Source organism: Antechinus flavipes, chromosome 3, assembly GCF_016432865.1.
Source record: "Antechinus flavipes isolate AdamAnt ecotype Samford, QLD, Australia chromosome 3, AdamAnt_v2, whole genome shotgun sequence".
In the NCBI taxonomy this organism is placed as follows: Eukaryota; Metazoa; Chordata; class Mammalia; order Dasyuromorphia; family Dasyuridae; genus Antechinus; species Antechinus flavipes.
The window spans coordinates 554997832-555014793 of NC_067400.1; the positions used below are offsets into that span (position 1 = coordinate 554997832).

At 35.4% G+C, this 16962-nt stretch overlaps 1 protein-coding gene and 1 pseudogene across 1 annotated transcript; both read left to right on the forward strand.

Moving 5' to 3' along the window:
- The first annotated feature begins 2273 nt into the window (after window positions 1–2273).
- LOC127557428 (olfactory receptor 51H1-like) lies at window positions 2274–3376 on the forward strand (annotated as a pseudogene).
- Window positions 3377–3634: 258 nt separating this feature from the next.
- LOC127557429 (uncharacterized) lies at window positions 3635–16962 on the forward strand. The gene is given in 3 exon segments (XM_051990751.1): window positions 3635–3642; window positions 5936–6806; window positions 15955–16962. Coding segments are annotated over 3 exon segments (1887 nt in total).

A 16962-nucleotide genomic window follows, 5' to 3' on the forward strand; every position in this document is an offset into this window, starting at 1 on the left:
AGGACAGATTATTTTAACTGAAATTGGACATCATAGTAATACTGAGCACAAAGTTTTGACATCTGGGAGACATGCTATAAATATTGTTTGACTTAAAGTGGATTGAAGGCAAGTGAAGAGAAGGGAATGGAATTGTGTCCTGCTGCTCCAATTCCTACAATTTTTTTCACACCTGGAGGTAGAAAGACCTTCTCCAGTAAAATGAAGTTTTCACTGCTAACCATGTTAAGTAAGCAGTTTCATCTCCTTTTCCTACTATTAATAATTTGTAAGTGGGTTTTTCAGTTTGAGGGAGGCTGTGGGAATGGATTGAAGACACCCAGATAGACATCTAGGTTTTAGTTCTAGCTGTCCTCAAGCCACTAATACACTGTGTGAATTTAAGCAAGTCCCCTGGCTTCTCTGAGACTTTGAAAAATGATTTAAGAATCCATGACCACTTGTCGATGAAATTATTGTATAGTGTATTCAAATAATGAAGTAATTGGTGTTCTGGTGCAAAGCACTATCAAATAAAAATGTTTATAATAAATTAGTATGCAAATATTCACTCCTAGATTTCTGGGGTACAATCAGATATCTTATTTTGGGAACACAGAGAATTCTCCCCATTTTGTCCAGTGTAACTACTTTGTAAGTAAATACTGTATCAATTCCTTTCTCCCTTATGTGATCCTTATTTTTTCTTAACTTCCATTTGAAATTAATTCCTACCTACACTGTATCGATAATATGGAAAGTCCCCTGATTTCTCCAATACTGTCATTTTCTTCACTAACATTAGTGATATCCATTTTATATTTTCTGTGAGATTCTCATCTCATCTTGTCTACCTATATTAAAATAAACTAGAAACCAGACAGCTGAAGAGCCAGAGTGCCTTGCAGTAGCCTCTAAAGCCAAGAAGCAAGTATTGCTTCATTTAATTGTAGGATAGCTCAGATGTTGAGATTAAATTTGAGGAATGTGGGGAAGAGGTTATTCAGATAAAATAAGGAGCTTAAGAATTTCAGATAGTGTGAGATAACAGATTCTTTTCTTTTTACTGATTGAAACAGAGATAGCGCTGTTTTTTGTCTTTTTCACAGACTGAGGTGCCAGTTTTTATTTTGATCAAAGCCTTGGCAATTCTAAAACTTTACATGAATAATCTAAATGCAGAGTAATGACCAGGTGTAGCATTCAAGGGTTCTAAAAGGTCTCATGGTCAATGGTGTTAGTGGTTGTTTGGTCTTGTTATGCCTTAAATAGGAATTAAGAGGATCCCCATTGATGATAAAAACAAGAAGTTTCATTCAGATAATGAGGCTTTTTGTGCTTGAGACTTAAATTAATAATCTCTCTCTCAATTTAATTATATATTATTCCTCCAGATACCTTGGGTTGAGCACAATTTCTTATCATTTCAAAGCATGTATTTTGGATTTGGAGCCCTTCTACAACTACTATAGAAAAAAGAAATTGATAAATAGGGATATTATGAACTCTTTGAGTGTCACACAGATAATTAAGTTCAGAAATGGATTTTGAACCAAATTCCTGTTACTCCAAAGTTAGGTTTCTTTCCATTATACAATATTAAGCATAATTTTCGTGTAGAAAATAGATATTTAATGAAAGAGATAAGTTTTAAACATTTGTGAAGGAAAACCAGAACTGCATAGAAAATTTGACTTTTAATGTAAGATTAAAGAGAATCTTTTATTAAAAGATATACAGGAAACAAACCATAAGATTCAATAAGATTAAACTGTTTATATTCCTACATGGGAAAACTGCTAAGAAATTTGTCATTACTAGAACAGTTAAAAGAAGGCAATGGAAGCCAGACACTGTGTTAGCCATTGGATGCACAGTAAATAAGAATTTCCCTATCCTCAAATTGCTTATATACTATTGCACTACATAATTATCCATACTTACAAGATAATTTAAAAGGAAGCAATACCATATGTAGTAGATCAGTTAAGACTTCATACTATGAAATCTGGTTCATTTGATTGATTCTCAGAGGAATCCATTATTCCCTAATTTTTTTTTTTCATTTTTAACCTCATTTTTTACTACCTCCTGTGCTCAAGGCCAATAGATTCTATATCTACAACTATTTGGTAAAATATGCTAGATCTGTACACTTCCTGGTTAAGATGCCTAACAGTGACCAGGACCTGAACTTCCTGCTCTGTTTCTCAAAAATCATTTCCAACTTGAATATTCTTAGTTGTTTAAAATAAAGATGCCCTTCCCTAAGCAGCTATATCTGGACATTGGACATGAACATTTTTGGTGATAGATCACAGTGTCCCAAGAAACACTGTCCACTTAACACATGCCCAGAGGTGTTCTACATAACCCTTTGTGTCTGCATTATTTTTCAGGTGCTTGCTGCTGAGTATGTTCCAAGAACTTCCTCTTTACTGACCCTGCCCAAGTCAGCCACCAATCACTCCTTCTTTCAGCACCTCTACTTTGTCCTGACAAGAATCCCTGGACTAGAAAAAGACTATTATTGGATGGCACTCCCACTGGGTTTAATCTATGCTATTGCCATCTTGGGCAATGCTATTATCATTGCTACCATCAAATCTGAAGCATCCCTGCACATCCCCATGTACTACTTCCTGTGCATGTTGGCACTCGCAGATCTGGGCTTAGTTCTCTGCACTTTGCACACCATGTTAGGAATCTTCTGGTTTGATTATAAAGTTATTACCTTTGATGCTTGCCTGGTCCAAATATACTTCACACTTTTTCAGCCATTGAGTCTGGAGTGCTGGTGGCCATGGCTGTTGACCGAGTTGTAGCTATATGGAACCCATTAAGGTATGGCACCATCCTTACCAGTGGAATAGTTTGTAAAATAGGGGCAGCCATTCTCACAAGGGCAGTCTATGCAGTCTTGCCTGTGCTCCTTCTCAAAAGACTCCCTTTTTATGGTTCCAATGTTCTGTCCCATTCCTTTTGTCTCCACCAGGATGTCATGGGCCTCGCTTGTGCCAACATCTGTGTAAATAGCCTTTATGGTCTTATTGGTATTATTTTCATGGAAGGTTTAGATTCACTTTCTATCCTCCTTTCCTATGCATTTATTCTACGTATAGTATTGTCCATTGCCTCTGGAGAGAGTCGACTAAAAGCACTCAACAGTTGTGTTTCCCATATCTGTGCTGTGCTCATCTTCTATGCACTACTTATAGGTGCTTCTGTTATTCATCGCTTTGGGAAGCATCTGTCTCTTCTAACTCACACTCTCATGGCTAATGCCTACCTGATTGTTCCTCCTGTGTTAAACCCCATAGTCTATACTGTGAAGACCAAAGAGATCAGAAGAAAAATTATCCAAATATTTATTTGGACAAAGATCACAAAAGTTTAGGACCATTCATGCAAAGAATAAGGGAGGAGAGAATTCTACTTTTATGAACAAGAATTATGACTGTTAAGAGCAAATTTTTAAAAATTTATTTCATCTAAACTATCTACTAGGAATGAAAGCAATCAATAATAAATCAAAAAACATTTATTAATTGCTTTCTCTCTGTACTAAGGCATTTTGCTAGTTCTTGGGGGGAGACAAAGAAAAAAAAACATTCCTTATGCTAAAGGAGCTTATATTCTGTGAAAGGTAGACAAAATGTACACGTATGAAATTATATACATCAAAAATGCAAAGTAAATGTTAGAATTAGGCTGTAGGTATTAGCTTTGTTGATAAAAGTCTCATGCATAAGTTGGCATTTCAATTCATGCTTGAAGGAAAAAAGAAATTATAAGAAATGGACATGATGAAGAAGTACTGTAATGGGCTGAAACTGAGTTGATGCACTGAGGTCCAACCACTTAAGGCTAATTACCAATTGGACGATACTCTATTAGCATATGCTTGGAGAAAGAATGGCCCTGCCCACTACTCTGTGCAGGCTTGATCTGTGGTATTGGAGATTGGGTGGAGGATTTAGAGGGTGGAGTGAGAGAGCCAGAGTCACTCCTGGCCGATTCCTGTCGCAATTCCTCTCACTTTGGATTGCCATTCCATTCACATCCACAAAGAATAAAGATTAAGGACTTTTGCTGATCCTGACTCCGACTGATTCTAAAGTATCCAGGGTGCTAACGCGATCATTACAAAGTACAATATAGATATTGTTTGGGTTTTATGTGTGTGTTTGTGACTGTATGGGTGTGTATGCATGTGTATGTATGTATGCATGAGAAAGACAGAGACAGAGACAAAGACAGAGACAGAAAGAAAGAGAGCGAGAGAAAGGGAGAATGACAAAGATTGTTCATATCTCAAATGAATATGCTTAGTGAAGGAAGACATGAAAGGAATGAATGTATGTTTTCTTTTCAAATTTGAGGGCAAAGCAGCAGAAATCCATGATCTTTAGAGCACCTTCTTTACTTATTTCAGATTACCCATTCCATAAAAACAAAAACACAAATGAGAGCTGATATAATAGTCAATTTTTTAAAAAAAGAACTTTATTTCATTATTAGTATAGAGTAAATCTCTAATACATTCCTAGATTTATTTAAACAATGCAAGAGTTCCTTCAGCATATGCTCAATCATAGAATCATAGAGCTGGAAAGTGAGAATATATAATCCATAAACTAACTGGAAATGAATTCCTTCCACTTGCTTCCCCCGCAATAGTCTCATTGGAAGAAAAGGTCCAAACATAATAGAGTTGTCTGAGGCAGCACAAAGTAGTTTCTATGGTTTCAGTATAGAGTGTTTCTCTGAATATTACTGTAAGTCAAATTATGGCCTTGAACATCAGGACATGAAATTACTAAACCAATTCTATTTAACAAGAATTTGCTGAGGGAACACTTTGTGTTAGGAACCATTCCGGATGCTAGAGATGCAAAGACAAAAAGGAAAAATAATCTCAAAGAATTTACATTTTTCTAGGGCTCAGCTTCTTAAACTGTAGTTTATAATCCTATTTGGGATCTTGCAACTGAATGTGGGAGTTAAGAAATTATGATTTATCATCAGTAAATGTTTGATTAGCATACTTACTTTATATACCTATATGCCCTGGATCATATAAAAACTTCTCCAATAAATAGGAGTCTCAAGTAGAAAAAATTTAAGAAGCCCTTCTCTAGGGGATATAACTTACACATATTTTCTATTTTTGAGTTTCATAATCAATAAATTGACAAATGCTGACTTATTCTTAAGGGATTATCCAGTCTTGGATAATAGTCCAAGACTATCCAGTCTTGACCACCACCTTGAATGATCAGCAATTTACCACCTCTTAAAGTAAGCTGTTCCATTTTAGGGCAACTATAATATTTAAGAAATTTTACTTTATTTGGAAATTGCAATCTTTCTTCCTGTTACTTTCATCCTTCTGTACTTTACTACTAGTTCTATTTTGCTGGGGGAGGTAAGAAAAGATCTCTTCACTCTTGACCTTTATGTTTAATCAAATTAGGATTCCTAGATTAGGAAACTTTTCCCCCAATACATGTCTGTAGCATATGTATTCTTTGAGCAATATGGCCTCAGAATGCTCCCCAGAGCACTGAGAGATAGAATCTAAACCTACCTCTTTCTGATTTTGGTACCAGCTTTTTATTCAGCCTTTTTGGATAATGGATAGAGCACTGGGACCTGGAGTCAGGAAGACCTGAATTTAAATCAACATTTTGACATCAGCTGTATCCTCCTGGATAAATCTATTTGGTTCATTTTTCTCAGTAATAAAATCAAGATAACAAGAGCATCTATATCACAGAGTTGCTGTGAGAATAAATTGAGATAATATTTGTAAAGTTCTTATCAGTGATTAGCACATAGTAGATACTAAATAAATGCTTATTTATGTCCCCATTAAACCAGAGATATTTTCTTAATACATAACTTTTCATTCATCCATTTACTCATTTATTTATTCATTCACCTATACTGTAAGCTATGGAGCTGCTGAATACGCTCCAAGAGCTTCCTTTTTACTGACCCTGCCCAAGTCAGCCACCAATCACTTCTGCTTTCAGGACCTCTGCTTTGTCCTGACAGGAATCCCTGTACTAGAAAAAGAGTATTATTGGATGGCACTTCCACTGGGTTTCATCTATGCTATTGCTGTCTTAGGCAATGGCATCATCATCTCCACCATCAAATCTGAAGCATCCCTGCACATCCCCATGTACTATTTCCTGTGCATGCTGGCACTCGCAGACCTGGGCTTGGCTCTCTGCACTTTGCCTTCCATACTAGGAAACTTGTGGTTTGATTATAAAGTTATTGCCTTCGATGCTTGCCTGGTTCAGATGTACTTCAATCACACTTTTTCAGCCATTGAGTCTGGAGTGCTGGTGGCCATGGTCTTTGACCGAGTTGTAACTATACGGAACCCGTTAAGGTATGGCACCATCCTTACCAGTGGGGTAGTTTGTAGAATGGGGCAGCCATCAAGTGCAATATGTGTTGTGTTTCCTGTGATCTTTCTCCTCAAGTGATTCCCTTTCTATTATTCTAATGTCTTCTCCCATTCCTTTTGTCTGCACCAGGATGTCATGTACCTTGCCTGTACTGACACCCATATCAATAGCCTTTATGGTCTTATGGCTGTTTTTTTCACTAACGTTTCAAATTTACTCTCTATCTTCCTTTCCTATGCATTTATCCTAAGCACAGTATTGTCCATTGCCTCTGGAGAGGGTCAACTAAAAGCACTCAGCACTTGTATTTCCCATATCTGTGCTATGTTTATCTTCTATGTGCCACTTATTGGGGTTTCTGTTATTCATAACTTTGGAATCCTACTGATAGGCATCCACTCAGTTTCCAGTTCCTTATCATTACAAAAAGGGTTGGTACAAACATTTTTTCCATTTTTAATGATCTCTTTGGGATACAGGCCCAACAGAGATACTGCTGGATCAAAGGTATCCACAGTGTGATAGCCCTTGGGCTTAGTTCCATACTGCTCTCTAGAATTCTTGGATCAATTCACAACTCCACCAATGTATTAGTGTCCCAGTTTTCCCACATCCCCTCCAACAATTGTCATTATCTTTTCCTGTCATCTTAGCTAATCTAAGAAGTGTGTAGTGGATACCTCAGAGTTGTCTTAATTTGCATTTCTCTGATCCGTACTAATGTAGAGCATTTTTCCATATGGTGAGATATGGTTTTAATTTCTTCATCCAAAAGTTGTCTGTCCATATCTTTTGGCCATTAGTCAACTGGAGAATGTGCCCTACTATTTTCTAGTTTTTGCAACAATTTTTCTTATCCTAGAAGCTGGTCATTGACTATTGTGTCTTGTCAACCTAACTTATTGCACTGATCCACTACTCTATTTCTTAGGCAGTACCAAATGATTTTAATGACTGCTACTTTATAAACCAGTTTTATAATCTCTTATTTTTTAAGATTGTTTTTTCTTTCAATTTTTTAAATGATTCCTTCATCAAGCTGTTGACTTTTTTTTCATTATTTACTTGCATCATTCTTATTTCTCTACCTAATTTACTGCTACTTCTCTTGATTTTTTTTTTTTGAGTTATTTCAGGACTTCTTTTTGAATTTGAGATTAATTTACATTTTTCCTTAAGACTTTTCATATAATTGCTTACATTTAGGTTTTCATATAACTGCTTTGATTTAGTTTTCTTCTTCTGGGATTGTGTTTTGTTGTTCTTAATCACAATAGTAACTTTCTATTGTCAGTCTCTTTTGTTTGTTTGATTGTTTTTCAGCCCATTTCTTGACTTCTGTCTTTTTCTTAATTTTGGCTTTTCACCAGGCATATTGATGATACTGATCCAAGTTTCATCCTGCTATTTTGAGTTCTAGTTTGGAGAGTTTTTATACTTTCTGTTCTTCCAAGGTGTCATGATCTAAGGAGAGCTGTGTCACTGCTGTTCTGGCCTATAGTCTGGCCTATGGATATCTAAAAGAGCTTTTTTTTTTTTTTTTTAACCCCAGAGTTGTGATCAGGGATCCCACTCCTGCTAGTGCTCTTCCTTACCCTGGAATATGGAGCCATATATGAGAAATGTGACATAGTCCTACAAATAATGCAGCAAAGTGTCCCTTCTGCCATATCACTACAACAATTTAATCAATACCTTTACCATTGGTGGGCTGAAATCTTCAGAATTCCTTTCTTTGGCTACAGTCACCTCTAAGACCTGCTGCTAGCTTATTGGACACAGTTTGCTTTGGGACGAGTGTCAATTTCTTTCTAGTGAGTTAAATCTTTACTTAAGATTTAAGATCATACCAAAAGATGAGTTGTCTTAGACTGAAAAAAAGTGTTTTACCTTATCCTTCTGTTGATTCTGATACTCTAGAATTTGTTTTGAGATGGTATTTTAAAGTTGCTTGGAGAGGACTTTGCGGTAGCTTAGATGAGTTTCTGCTTTTACGCCACCATCTTGGATCTATCTGAGCTGTTGATCAGAGGACATTGGTCCTAATTCCACCTGTGAGATCTTGGTCAAATAACTTAATGGCTGTTAGTTCAGTTTCCTCATCTGTAGTAAGAAAATGTTGTACTAGATCAGCTTTAACCTTTTAGGCTGTAACTGTGTGAATTAATACTCATATAAGTATCCAATATTTTAAAAACACTGTAACACCAGGAAGGTACTGAAACAGGAACATAATACAATGAAATATATAATTCCCTACTGTTATGGAATTTAATCTAAGTTGAAAACTTAACATAAAGAAATAATAAAATACTAATTAATATCACATATGCATACACACACACACACACACACACACACACACACACACACATATATAGTACAAATTTAGATGGAAGACCTTAAATGGAAAGACTGATTCTGATTGCTCAGGATCAGGAAACATTTGAAGATAGAAATGAGGTTCAAAGGATCATAGATTTAGAGCTGAAAGCAACTTCAGAAGCATCTTGTTCAGTGGCCTATTTTATGAATGAAGATACTAAGGCAAAGATATCTTGAATTATTTATCCAATGAATACAGAGAGCATTGGCGAGACTTACATGAACTGATGCTAAGTGAAATGAACAGAACCAGGAGATCATTATACACTTCGACAACGATATTGTACGAGGACATATTTTGATGGAAGTGGATTTCTTTGACAAAGAGACCTAACAGTTTCAATTGATAAATGACAGACAAAAGCAGCTACACCCAAAGAAAGAACACTGGGAAATGAATGTGAACTATCTGCATTTTTATTTTTCTTCCCGGGTTATTTATACCTTCTGAATCCAATTCTCCCTATGCAACAAGAGAACTGTTCGGTTCTGCAAACATATATTGTATCTAGGATATACTGCAACATATCCAACATATAAAGGACTGCTTGCCATCTAGGGGAGGGGGTGGAGGGAGGAAGGGGAAAAAAATCGGAACAGAAACGAGTACAAGGGATAATGTTGTAAAAAAAAAAAAATTACCCTGGCATGGCTTCTGTCAATATAAAGCAATTATTAAATAAAAAAAAAATAAATAAATAAAAAGAATTATTTATCCAATCTCTTAAAAGTAGTAAATGGAAAAGGTAAGATTTGAACTAATTTCATTTGACTCTAAACCCAGAACTCTTTCCACTACACCATAAATCTACCCTAATAAAATTAAGTTTTTTTTTTTTTTTTTGGCAAATACATTTCTTTTGAAAGATGGAAAATTAACCTGGAGATGCTTTAAGATATCATGAAGTGAAGAAATATTATGAAAAAGGTACAGATTAGGAATTAGAAAAACTAGGTTCTGCCACTTAATGCTTGAGAGATGTTAGGCAAATTACTTAACTTTCCTTCTTTAACTTAGACATAGTCTAACTTTAAATATATAGAGGGAGGGGCAGCTAGATGGTGCAGTGGATGAGTCCCATCCTTGGAGTCAGGAGGACCCGAGTTGAAATCTGACTACTGACACTTAATACTTGCCTAGCTGTGTGATACTGGTAAGTTGCTTAACCTACATACAACTCAAAATCTAGTAGGAGAGATAGCAAGTAAGCAAGTATGTATGGATAAAACAGTAATAGGATGAATTTGAAATAATCAGCAGAGAAGAAACATTTTCCTAACAATTTTTTGTCTTCATAAAACAATACATATTTTAGTACATTTATGTATTCAATACCTAATTTCATAAAACAAAGTCTGTCACTTGTGCAAACCCAATTTTAAACAATTTCAAGGGATGAGAAAAATAGGGCTTGTCAACATCAAATATTCAAATTAACTTTTTTTGTTCAATTCATATTTAAACATTGATTTATTAATGTGTGGTTCATAAACCTCTGAGTCACAGATAAATGTCAGTGGTTTCATGACTTTTGATGGGAAAAATTGTCTCTTTATTTTCCCTAACATCTAACTGAAATTGTATTATGTTGTTTAATTATTTAAAAGATAATCAGAAAAGAGGTATATAGACTTTACCAGACTGTCAACAGAATCTGTGATACACAAAAAGTTTTAAAAAAGCATCAATCAATATAAATAATCTGTAAAAGAAATATTTAAAAATCAAAATCAAATTTTGTTTTAAATGTACACAGGTATACACATATAAATATATGTATTTATGTATACACACATGTTTATGTGTATATATGTACCTAAATAGGGATGATTATTTATGTCTATATATACACTACACACAATGTACATATATGCTATATATGTATATATGTACACACAAAATATTATACACACATATCCATACACATGTATATAGAGACAAATATTTTTCTCTTTCAATATATATTATATAGGGAGAAATCTATAAATATAAACTTAACCTATAGGGATTAAAAGAGGAGCAGAAAAAGTGGAAGACAATGTCTTTTCAAGTAAAAGATAACTTTTATTAAAGACTCAAAAGTGAACAGGACTCTACTATTATAATTATAGGTTGCCTACCAAAGAACTGCAAAATTAGGTATGGAGGGAAGCAGAAAAAAAAAAAAAGAATCATTAAGCACTTAATCTATGCCAAGCATTGTGCTAATATTTCAAATATTAATTCATTTGATGTACATAATATCTCTGTGAGGTAGATGCTATTATTATCCTCATATTACAAATAAGGAAACTGATGCAGATAGTGTTAAGCTGAATTGCTCAGAATCACAAATTACTAAGTGTCTAAATCTAGGGTTTTTTTTTTTTTTTTTTTTTAATATTTCTTTTAATTCAAAATTCTCTCTTTTCCTTTACTACATTTCAACTTATGAAGATAACAAGAAATATAATGTGCATTTTGCATATGAAATCAAGCCAAACATTTGTCAACATCATCATATTCTTGGGGGAAAGTAAGCAAAATAAAGTGGAAAAAAAAATAAGCTTTAATCTGCAATCAGAGTTCTTTTGGTTCTTTGAAGATAGGCAACATTTTTTTTCATGAAGTCATTTGGAATTGTCTGAAGCTGGATTTGAACTCAGGCATTTCTGACTCAAAATCCAGCACCCTGTCTACTCTACCACCTCTCTATAAGGACTTGAGGATACTTTCTAGAAAATTGCTATTAGAAGTGAAAGCTGCTCCAGAAGTATCTTTTCCAACATTTTAATGGAATGACATATGCTCAGGATTTAAACTGCTCTTGTCCTTCCCTGATCTGGCTCCCCAAGGTTGAAGGAAGTAATTAAGGACTGCTATCGTTTCTAGAGCTCTTTAGGGCCTGAAAGGATAAAAAAATTCCATGGGGAGGATATAGATTGACAATAAAATAAAACCTCCCACCTTATAGCTGTTGCTGGAAGGGTGAGCCTCCTCAGAGAGCCAAGGGTTTTTAAGCTAGACTTTCCAAGCTGAATTCAGTTCCAGTTCTGGACACCAATTAAGCAACAAGGCATAGTTGCATCCAAGGTTGGCTTAAAAAGTAATGCAATTTCAACACTGACTTTAGTGTGCATACAACTTCATTCTTCTTTTTCTTCCTTTGCCAAAAAATTTAATACCTTTTTTTTTTTTCCCTCCCATCATCCAAATTTCTTTTCCAGAAAGACTATCTTCTCTTCCAGAGATTTATCTAGCTTTGACTGGGCACGAGACAAATCTCTTTTCTCCTGCCATATTCAAGCTACCACTTTATCCACAGAAAGAAGAATGGCAAGCCATGGATTTAATGTGAGTCTTCCTTCACCTTTCATGGAAGAATTAAGTATGTTAGAATATTACAGTCATGAGAAGAATACTGTCTGGAGTATTTTTTCACTTTATTTCATAGCATAAAAAATACTACCTTAGCTCTTTCTCTGCCATTAAACAATTTTACTCTTTTTATACAGCAGCTAAATCAAAAATGTCTCTCAGATATCACTTAATCACACACTGTCATTGTGTCACCAAGCCACAGGGACAGTTGCATTTTGCATATGATTTCATTGTAAAATGATATCTATTAAAGGAATTTTGGCTGGTAAGGAATGTAATGGCAGACCTTCCTGATATTCCTGAAATCATGTTATATAAGTGACTATCACATAACACTAAAGGTTGGAATACATATACTATTTAATGATGGGCAAGTCACTTCACTGGTACCTTATAAAATGGAATTCTAGAATGAGATGATCTATAAATTCTCCTCCAGTTCTAGGGTTCTAAACCATCTATGATTATTTGATAGATTCTTCTTGCTTCACTTTGTTGGAGCAAAACTTTTACTTTAAGTTTCCCAAATACAACATTATGTCTTAGATCTCCATACTTTTGTACAAACAGTTTCCCAGACTCATAATAATATCCTGGATAATTTGAGCTTCTTGAGACCTTTACTTCCCATCAAGATTTAGCTAAAATGTCATCTTATGCTAGAATCTTTTCTTAATTCTCAGCTATTAAGCCTTATTTTCAAAAAGTAAGAGTTATTGTATTTTACATTGGGATTTTGTTTACTTATCTGTACACATGATACTTCACTCTGCTCCTAAATAATCTAAATCCCTTGAGACAGATATTTTTATTGAAATTGATCATCAGTACTCTGAACACAAAGTCTTATCATATAAGAGACATGCCATAAATATTTGTTGAGTTTAAGTGAACTGAGGGGAAGTAAAGAGAAGGTAATGGGGTTATGGTCTGCTGCCCTAGCTCCCACAATTTTTCTCATGCCTGAAAGTGGAAAGCCCTTCTCCAGGAATATGAAGTTTTCACTGCTAAGCATACCAAGTAAGCAGTTTCATGTCCTTCTCCTGCTATTAACGATATGTAAGTGGGTTTTTCAGTTTGAGGGAGACTGTGGGAAGGGATTGAAGAAACCCAGAGAAAGATATCTAGGTTTTAGTTCTAGCTCTCCTCAGATCACTAATGCATTGTGTAAATTTAAGCAAGTCTCCTGGCTTCTCTGACATTTTGAAAAATGATTTAAGAAACTATGCCAACCTGTTCAAGGAATAATTGTAAGACTAATAAAGGAATTGGTGTTCTGGTTTTTCTTTAAAAAAAAAAAAAGAGAGCACTACTCAAATAAATATATATTTATAAGTAAATTAACATGCAAACATGTCTTCCTAGATTTCTAGGGTACAATCTTTTCTTGTCTCAGGAATATAGGGAATACTCCCAATTTTGTCTAGCATAACTGATTTGTAAGTAAATATTGCATCAATTCCTTTCTCCCTTATCTGATCCATACTTTTGGTAATTTCCATTTGGAATCACCTCCTGTTTACATTATATAAATATATATATAATTTTTTTTTCTGTACTGAATAACAAAGTTCATTAGTGAATCTTGTGCTCCATAAAAGTCTTCTTTGTGAACAATGTTTGCATCAGCATGTGGATGTGTTGGGATAGAGTGGGAAAAGGGGGGAAGGGGAGGCTGGGTAAGCAATATAGCCAAAATGTAGAAAGCAGATATTTCTGAACATAGATTCAGGCTCTAGATGAGGATTTACTTTTTTCATTCCTTTTTTCTCCCTTTTCCTTTCTCTTTTCCCCTCCCTTCTCTTCCATTCTCTTCCTCTTTTCTCTTACCCATTTCCTTCCTTCTCTTTTTTCCCTATTTCTTTTCTTCCCCTCCTCTTCCTTTCCTCTCCACTCTGCTTTGCTCACATAGAGATTTTGTTTTCTTTCCCAAAAAATAAAATTAAAAGGAATAGCTTTTTATTCTTAGTTTTTAAGTTGCCTGATATCTATAAGTCTTTACTGACAAGGAAGAAAAACCAAACAGTGACAGTAAGGGAAAGTATGTACTTGGAATATAAATTTAACTTGAGTGGAATGTTTGAGAAACTTGGGCAAGACCAGAGTATCTTGTGAAAGGAGGGAAATCACCCAAGAGAGAGCTAGCCAGTCTATAAACTAGTAGAAGTCAATCATTTAGATAATATGAAAGTTCTCTGATTTTTCCAAGGCTGGCACTCCCTCTACTAACATTAGTGATATACATTTCATATTTTCTGTGAGATTATCATCCCATCTCATCTACCTATACTAAAATTAACTAGAAACGAGATAGGCAAAGAGCCAATGAGTGCTTTGCAGTAGTTTCTAAATTCAAGAAGCAAGTATTGTTTCAATTAATTGTAAGATAGTTTAGATGTTGGAATTAGATTTGAGGGAAAATCAGCTGAAAGGAAGATTTTAAGAATTTCAGAAAGTATGACATAGCACACAGATCATTTTCCTTACTGATTAAAGAAGGAATATTTTTATTTCCTAAGTTTCCCTCTCACCCCTCAGGTCAGAGGTGGCAGTTCTTATTTTGATCAAAGTCTAGGCTGTTCTAAACCTTACACGGATAATCTAAATGTAGACTAATAACCAGATGTAGCATCCAAGAGTTCTAAAACGTCTCAAGGTCAATATTGTCAGTTGGTATTCAGTCTCTATAAAAATTAGGTCTTATTTTGAGAGTCTAATGCATTAAATAGATGTTCAGAAGATCCCCATTGATGATAAAACAAGAAGTTTCATTCATATAAGGCTTTTTGAGTGTAAGAGATTAATAGTCTCTGATGTACCTTGAGCTGAGCAGAGCATCTTACTGTTTCTAAGCACTTGTTTTATATTTGGAGCCCTTCTATAAATACTACTGAAAAAGAAACTGATGAACAGTTATAGTAAGTACTCTGTAGGGGTCACACAAATAATGAACTTCAGATATGAGTTGTGAACTCCTCTTACTCCAAAGCCAGGGCTCTTTTCATTGTACAATACTGAGTATAATCCTTCAGGTGAAAAATAGATATTTAATGAAAGAGTGAAGTATCAGAAAGTAAAGAAAGATCAGAAGTAAAAAGAACATTTGACTTTTAGTATAAGATTGAAGAGGAGTTTTTAATGAAAAGATAAACAGGAAACAAATCATAATGGATTCAATAAGATTAAACTGCTTATATTCCTATATGATGAAAGTACTAAGAAATTTATCATTACTAGGAAAGTCAGTGGAAGGAAGACACTGTGTTAGAAATGGATTAATAGTGAATAAGACTTTTTCTACCTTCAAATTCTTTATATACTATTGCACTAAATAACTTGCACATCCACAATTGTCTATACCTACAAAATAATTCAGGGAAGAAGCAATAACAAATGAGTTGATCAATTAAGATCTGGTTCATTTGATTACTTCTCAGGGGAACCCACTTTTCCACATTCTTTCTCCTTTTTCCTCCTCACTTTTTACCACCTCACCCTAACCTGAAAGCTGACTGATTATATGTCTATAATTATTTGGTAAAATCTGCTATGTTTGTACACTTCTTGGTAAAGATGATTAACAGTCATCAGGATTTGAGCTCTCTATGTGGTTTTCAAAAATCATACCCACCTTAACTACTCTTAATTGTTTAAAATGAAGGTGCCCTTTCCATAAGCAGCTATACCTGGATGCTGGAGAACAACATTCTTGGTGATAGGTCACAGTGTCCAGAGCAACACTGACCATTTAACACATGCCCAGAAGTATTCTACCTATGCCCTTGTTTCTGCACCATTTTTCAGGAGATTGCTGCTGAGTATGTTCCAAGAGCTTCCTCTTTACTGACCCTGCCCAAGTCAGCCACCAATCACTCCTTCTTTCAGCACCTCCACTTTGTCCTGACTGGAATTCCTGGACTAGAAAAAGAGTATTATTGGATGGCACTCCCACTGGGTTTCATCTATGCTATTGCCATCTTAGGCAATGGCATCATCATCTCTACCATCAAATCTGAAGCATCCCTGCACATCCCCATGTACTATTTCCTATGCATGCTGGCACTCGCAGACCTGGGCTTGGCTCTCTGCACTTTGCCTTCCATGTTAGGAATTTTCTGGTTTGATTATAAAATTATTGCCTTTGATGCTTGCCTGGTCCAGATGTACTTCATTCACACTTTTTCAGCCATTGAGTCTGGAGTGCTAGTGGCCATGGCCTTTGATCGAGTTGTAGCTATACGGAACCCATTAAGGTATGGCACCATCCTTACCAGTGGGGTAGTTTGTAGAATAGGGGCAGCCATCCTTACAAGGGCAGTCTGTGTGGTCTTTCCTGTACCCTTTCTAATCAAGCGACTCCCTTTCTACCGTTCCAATATCCTGTCCCATTCCTTTTGTCTCCACCAGGATGTCATGCGCCTTGCCTGTGCCAGCACCCGTGTAAATAGCCTTTATGGTCTTATTGCTGTTATTTTCACTAAAGGTTCAGATTCACTCTCTATCCTCCTTTCCTATGCATTTATTCTAAGCACAGTATTATCCATTGCCTCTGGAGAGGGCCGACTAAAAGCACTGAACACTTGTGTTTCCCATATCTGTGCTGTGCTTATCTTCTATGTGCCACTCATTGGTGTTTCTGTTATTCATCGCTTTGGAAAGCATCTATCTCCTCTGACTCATGCCCTTATGGCCAATGCCTACCTCCTTGTTCCTCCTGTGTTAAACCCCATAGTCTATACTGTGAAGACCAAAGAAATTAGAAGGAAGATTATCCAAATATTTACTCAGAGAAAGATCACTGTACAGGTTTAG